The following is a 7067-nucleotide window of genomic DNA, read 5'->3' on the forward strand; positions in this document are numbered from 1 at the left end:
AGGAACATATGTACTGATTAACATTTCAGGGTATAAATTGAATGGTTCAGTTTTAATCAAAGAAAAAAAACGTTATTTCAGTAATAGACATTGTAAAGTATATCATCTATCCAACTATTATTATTATCTTCAATCGACATTATTCTAATCTTTCTTTTCTTTATTTGTAAAAAGACTTTTTGGAGTTGGAATTAAATTTCGCATCAAATTTATCAACATCTTCAAATTATTTTGACATCATGTTGAAAAATTCAATGTCAACATTAGTCCTACCAAATTTTCATTCAACATCGGAAAATTGTTTAAATTTTCAAGATAGTTTGAATGTGGAATCGGTAAGTATCTTAATGAAATTATTTTATACTTATAATAATGAGGACAACCCTAAATGATCTCAGACTATTTCATGAATAAATGGTAACTTCAACTGATAGTCAAGTACATTAAATTTCATACATCACTAAGCTAATTTCACTGACTATGATATTGTACTGAAATCACTAATTGATCTAATTTAGACAACTAGTCAGTCAGTCAGCTTCAACGTAGGACCAGGCACATATATGCATCAGTCTAAGTTGCCATACCTCGTTAGCACAACAAGAAGAACACCGAATTCATAAAAGTAGTTAATTTAGTGGTGGTAATATGTAAAAGATAGGTTGTATATAAGGATATAGTATAGGGAGGAAGAAAGTTGTAAAGCGATTTTAATCTCAAGGTTTAAGGGAAAATAAAGAGTGTATACACCTACGCCATTGTAATCGATTCTGAGCCATGTCACCCACAGTCTCAAACCATTGGTTACGATGGTCTCGCGGACCCCAACCAAGTGGTCTGCATCTACCAACATGGCTCAGACTAGAAGTCAGTGACTTCAAGCACTGTTGCCGCATTTTGGTTTGGCCGCCCCTAACTCTCTTCCAACCATTGCCAATACTAGTTGGCATAGCGCGTCATGGTAATCGGTGAAGCATAGGATGACCGTTACGTCTTTAGATCGATTCGTCATTTTAGTGAATTTCGGAAATCCTCACAACCTCATACTCATTACATAAAGTTATTGTCTACATTTGACTTCTGAAGAATCCTTGATAATGATAATTTATTGGACAATAAATATTATCTAGTAATTTAGACCCAATTTGGTACTGATATTTTTGATGTGGTTAGAAAAGTATCAGTGAAGCGTCGAAATACTAATATTAACATTTTTTTGGAATGATGAATTTGGTACTTTCCTTTCAGTGTGTTGTTGATTGGTAACATATGAATTAGAGTAACCTGTGTTTCATAAGTAAATTTACTGAAAGATCTATTAATTTTAAACAAGATTTTATGGTTGATTTTAACTTAATCCATCCTAGTAATCGGCGTTTATCTTCAAATCCATGTTATATAATTGTATCATAAAAAAATTAACTTCAGAAAATCCTACTGACTGTATCGAGAGTATTTGATGTAAGAGTTAGCTTTTCATTGAACTCCATCACTACGATGAACGAATTTTTAGTAGAACTACTGAAATAATAAAAAGTATGTGAAGTTATTAGTTAACCATAAAATAGGTGTTAACATTTATGAAGTTTCTAAAGAGATGACTATTTACTAGCCCGTGAAGAAGTGATTTCTACCTAAAGACAGATCTATTCAGAAATCATTAAGTAACTGTGTTAATGTATGTGGACTATATAACTACTTCTTGCAGTTAATAAAGATATGTACACAATCTTTTTAGTTAAACCAAACGTGATATAAATGACTGACAGGTCCTAGGTTCGAATCTCGTGAGGCGGGATCGTGGATGCGCACTGCTGAGGAGTCCCATAATAGAACGAAACGGTCTTCCAATGCTTCCAGGTTTTCCATCGTGGTCTAGCTTCAATTGATTCATGATCTCAACTAATAAAAATTACTAAAATCTCCACAAAACCCCTTCTGATAAAAATCTTAGATTTCCCATTTCATTATCATATATTTAACTACATAAATGTATATACATTCTATATGCATATCTACTATCTCTTCAATTGAAAATGAACATCAAATGTTTTCTTATTTTGATATCAGCTTTTATTAAACTTTTTTGTATCATTTCTTTACTGTTCTTCACAGAATCTACCAAACTTACCACCTGTATCCAATTGGAATTATGAAGATACTACAACTTATATTTCTAATCTTAATTTACAAAATTCTATTCCTAATATAATTGATAATCATATGATAAGTCATTATCAAAGCACACAAAATTTATTAAACTCTAGTAAACAATCTTTACCATCATCATTACTTCTTCCATCCTATGCAGATAGTGGTTGTTTAAGTTTGAATGATGAAACTAGTATGATTAATGTGAATCATTCTACTTCTACACCTGTACATATAGTAGACAATGATAGTACTACACCTACTTCACATATTAGTACAACTACAATTAGTCCAATTAATATTGATAGTTTAGATAATATGATGAATGAAACACAAATTATTGTTGTATCACCAAATAATAATCAAACAAATTCAATCACTATAAAAGATCATTCTAAAATAACAACAACAGTTAATCCGTCTACTATTACAGTTAATACTAATACTACTTGTACTAATACTAACAATGATCAATTGATTGAACAGAAACCATTAAGAATAGTTAATTATTCTGAAGAGAATCAAACGCCTTTGATAAAACAATCAATGGATGAATATAAAAGAAATTTGAATATGTTGAATCTATCATCTAATATGGTTAAAAATAAACAAACTGATGAAATTCATCAAGATGAATCCCATTCAGATAGTGAATTAAATCTAAGTACTGAATCAATTAATCGAAAGAATCGAGCAGAAGTAAAAGTAAGTGATCAAAATATATTGTGTTTTACTTTTTAAATGAATTCAAAACTCCCTTTTAAAAATGGTGTCACTTACTTTACTTACGCCTGTTACTCCCAGTGGAGTATAGGCCGTCGACTAGCATTCTCCAACCCACTCTGTCCTGGGCCTTCTTTTCTAGTCTTATCCAGTTTTTGTTCATTTTCCTCATGTTTGTCTCCATTTCTCGGCGTAATGTGTTCTTTGGTTTCCCTCTTTTCCTTTGGCCTTCAGGATTCCATAAGAAGGCAAATGATGTCACTAATTTATAATAAAAGTCATGTAATTGGATCAATCATAGAGTTTTAGATTCATTTCATTTTAACGCATCGTCTAATCCAGTTTGGCAATGAGTTGTTGAAGAAGATTCTGTTATTCATGAACTTATATATATATAAAATTTGTCAGAAAATGTTCCAATCCTTTTAGTAAAATACTGAAGTTCTCACCCGTAACTTTAATAAGATCATTGAATGTATAATGGCAGTTAATCTTGTTAACTATTAATTTATGTAACTATTTACAACAGATACTCTTAGATTTCGGTAATCATTTTGTATAATTGAATAGATTAATTTACAACTTCGTTCATTCAACATGGCTTCAATGAATATCATATAGGACTTGTTCCACTGATGATATTTAGAAAAGTACTTTTATCTATACCTTCCATAAACAAACACTACTGATCTTTATAAGCAAAGATAGATAGTGGCTAACAGTGGAATCCAGGACGCGCGTTTCATTCTATCCATCTTCGCTTATAAAGCTTGTGACTTAAGGCAATATCGAGGCATTCCGTACAGGATAAACATATTGCCAACAAGAGACTGATCAATTGCAGTCCTAAACAACAATGGGAAGATACAAGCAATTAATACCAAGTGAATGTTTTTACTACTGATCTTTATGAGAGATTAAAACACTATATCTCATTCTTACACATATTAATATAGATATTTACAGTTTTTAATTTATCATTTCGTAAGGTAGTGTAGTCGATATCATGTGATGTGAATAGTAATACGAGAGTTTTTGCTTGGATAAAGGTTATAATAAACTATTTTAGTTGATCGTATATTGACTATAAGCTCATATTGGATCTCACGAAAATGAGTGTACGCCATTAAAATCTCATTATATCAGAAATCTATTTATTTGTGACTTAATTACTTAAACATTTCTAGTACCTTTATTGACTTGTCATATATCCAAATCGTAGTTTATTTATTTATATTGCCATATTCAACTGACATCGTAGATTACTAACAAACAATACCTCAATGTCTGAGGTTTACATATGTCTTTTAAATGAGATAGATTATTAGATATGAATAGACAATCTATTATTGAATTATTAAAATCAGTAAAATATTTCAGTATGTAATAATGATTTATTTTCACTTTCAGATACAACCATATGCACTTCGTGGTAATATTGAAGTATTTCGTTGTCCATTATGTTCAAAAGATGAAATATTTAGTCGTGGACATTTAACAAATCATTTACAAGATCATCAAAGTAATTTTAAACGTGAAGATTATAAACATGTTTGTTGTTTTTGTTTTAGTGAATTAAGTTCAAATAGTTCACTTGAACGTCATTTATTAACTCATACAAGTAAGTTGTATATTTTTTTTGATTCATAAAATTTGTAAATGTTTTTCTAATTATAAGCAAAGATGGGTAGTGGCTAACAGTGGAATCCAAGACGCGCGTTTCGTCTTATTTGGAAATTGTCAGCTGAATGTACCTGCATCTCAGAGTTGATATTCACTATGGGACTCGAACCCAGTATCTTTCGCTTGGAACTCCATCGCTTTATCCACTTTCTTTGTAAGGGAAATTGATACATTCGAACATTCTAAGATTTAATAGTAGAGGGTTGTGGAGATTTTTGAGTTTTAATTGAGATCATGAACCGAACGATGGATTCCAGCTAACTGGTATAGAGGTTAAGCGTTTTCACACGAGACAAAAACTGCTGGGCTCAAATCACGGGTGCAGGATCGTGGATGCGTGCTACTGAGGGGTCTTATACTAGACTGTCCGTTCTAAGATTTATTCATTTAGAAATTAGTCAGTAAAACTGGAAAGTTATTGCTGTGATTAGAAAGTAATATCTTTTTTGGGGTTCAATATTCAGAATACAAAATGCAACATTCCGGAAGCAAAAACAATAGAGATCATAAATGTCAATGAAAACTGATATATGTTTAACTTTTTAGATGACCAATGTGTAAAACATTGTTTTCTTCTTGGCATTTTAATGTTTAGTGGTAATAAAACTGAATATTGTTATCAAACGGTCATTATATTACTTTCAACTACATTTTTTGTATTATATTGCATTTCTACTTCCTTTGTTATAGATCATCGTCCATTCAATTGTAATTTATGTGATAAAGCATTTACAACCAATGGTAACTTAAGTCGACATATACGTACATCTCATCAAGCAAAAGCTACAACAGTAAATAATTTAACTTCATTCACTTCAACAACATCATCATCAACTATTCAATCAATAACAAAACAATCAACATTTTTACCTAATTGGTTTCATCTTCAAATAGTTTACATGTTTCACCTATTTCAAATACTTATACCAAATTAAAATCATCATCTAATCAGCATACTATTGAAATGAATGAATATCAAGATCGTGTTAATATACAAAAATCACCGGGTAAAATCATCAGATTTGAATAATCATGGAATAGATTCGTCAAAAATGTTAAAATCACATTCAGGAAATGATGTATGTATGTCAAAAATGAATTTACTTCAGTCAACTTCTAATAATAATAAACAATCTAATATGAATACGGGGTCATGTATAAACAATTTACAGAATACACCATCCTATTTAAATAAAACTTTACAAATGGAACCAATTAAGTTTACATCAATCAATTCTGAAGAATATCAAACAGACTATTCACCAAATAATTTAATGGATCGGTCAACAAACTACATAAAACATGAACAACAGAATAAAGATGAAAATTTGAATAAGTTTACAGAGATTGAAAGTTGGTCATCTTATAAACCAAATACTACTTTGACACTTCTTCAAATGTTTTCAAATTATTGGTTACAATTAAGTAAAAATGGTATCTTAAATAGTTCATCTCATACAAATCTAGATTCACGAACAGTTATTGCTAGTTTATTGCCATCATTTTTGTTTAGAAACAGTACAATCAATAGTACATTTGAATCAAACGATACATCGTCATCAGTTAAGAATAATGAGTATGTTGTCAATGAGAATTTTTCACATTGTTTATCTACTAATTCAGAATCACCAAGAATTATTATACGTGAAATCCCACCATTGATTACAAATGACATGGAAGAGAAATTAGATTGTAAATTTTATAAAACTTACGATTTTAATCCAACAGACTACGTTATTTCTTCATCTCCTAATACAAATCTTGTGAATGATCGATTTCCTCTTAAACCATCAAAATATGTTAATAAAACAAATCGGAATATAAAGAGAAAGTCACGGATCACAAAATTGTGTTCTACAGTAAGTGTTATTTTATTACATCTACTGTAACTGAGAATAGTTGTCTTATAATAACGTGTAATTAGTAACTTCATTTTAACATATATTCACAAACCATGATAAACGTATTATTTTGTACTTCAAGTTGATACCATCAGAATGTCGAATTCTGGTTCACCCATACAACACAATAAGAAATATACGCAAAAAGAATTATTGAAGGGTATAATAGCAATTGAGCATATCTACAGTTATCAACAATAAATTGTCAATGACACAGTATTTGAAAGAGCTAAACTCCTTTAAACACCCACTTACGAAAACTCACTTTGAAATTAATCTCCATGAAGATTTTATTTTCTGGTTTATTTGATTTTGTTCAGTCTCATTATATGTGTTGCTAAATTACTTTACACAAAGATATTTTTAATGGTATTTTCCCATATTTAGAGGCTTAATCATTAACTCGAAAGCTTTCATCGTCAATTAAAAAGCTTACTCATGGCTCAAACTGATTCTTCAAAATGGAGCGATGCCTTGCCGCTAGTTCCCCTAACATTGACTTCAAATATGGAAGACATAGGATGTACACCCGCTGAATTAGTGGAAAAAAACTATACATAGCTATTCCCGGTCAACTAGTTAATCATGAATCTACAACCCCAGGAGATC

General features: G+C 30.4%; 1 protein-coding gene across 1 annotated transcript in view; it reads left to right on the top strand.

The window, feature by feature from the left end:
- Positions 1-7067, top strand: part of Smp_181200 (putative zinc finger protein) — a gene marked incomplete at both ends in the record, with an annotated part of 15752 nt that overhangs the window by 2462 nt on the left and 6223 nt on the right. Inside the window, 4 exons of the mRNA XM_018794949.1 lie at positions 2116-2856; positions 4285-4495; positions 5248-5348; positions 5538-6416. Coding sequence (XP_018649310.1) covers positions 2116-2856; positions 4285-4495; positions 5248-5348; positions 5538-6416 — 1932 coding nt within the window. The remainder of the gene's footprint in view (positions 1-2115; positions 2857-4284; positions 4496-5247; positions 5349-5537; positions 6417-7067) is intronic.

This window comes from Schistosoma mansoni, chromosome 1 (genome assembly GCF_000237925.1).
Source record: "Schistosoma mansoni strain Puerto Rico chromosome 1, complete genome".
Lineage (NCBI taxonomy): Eukaryota > Metazoa > Platyhelminthes > Trematoda > Strigeidida > Schistosomatidae > Schistosoma > Schistosoma mansoni.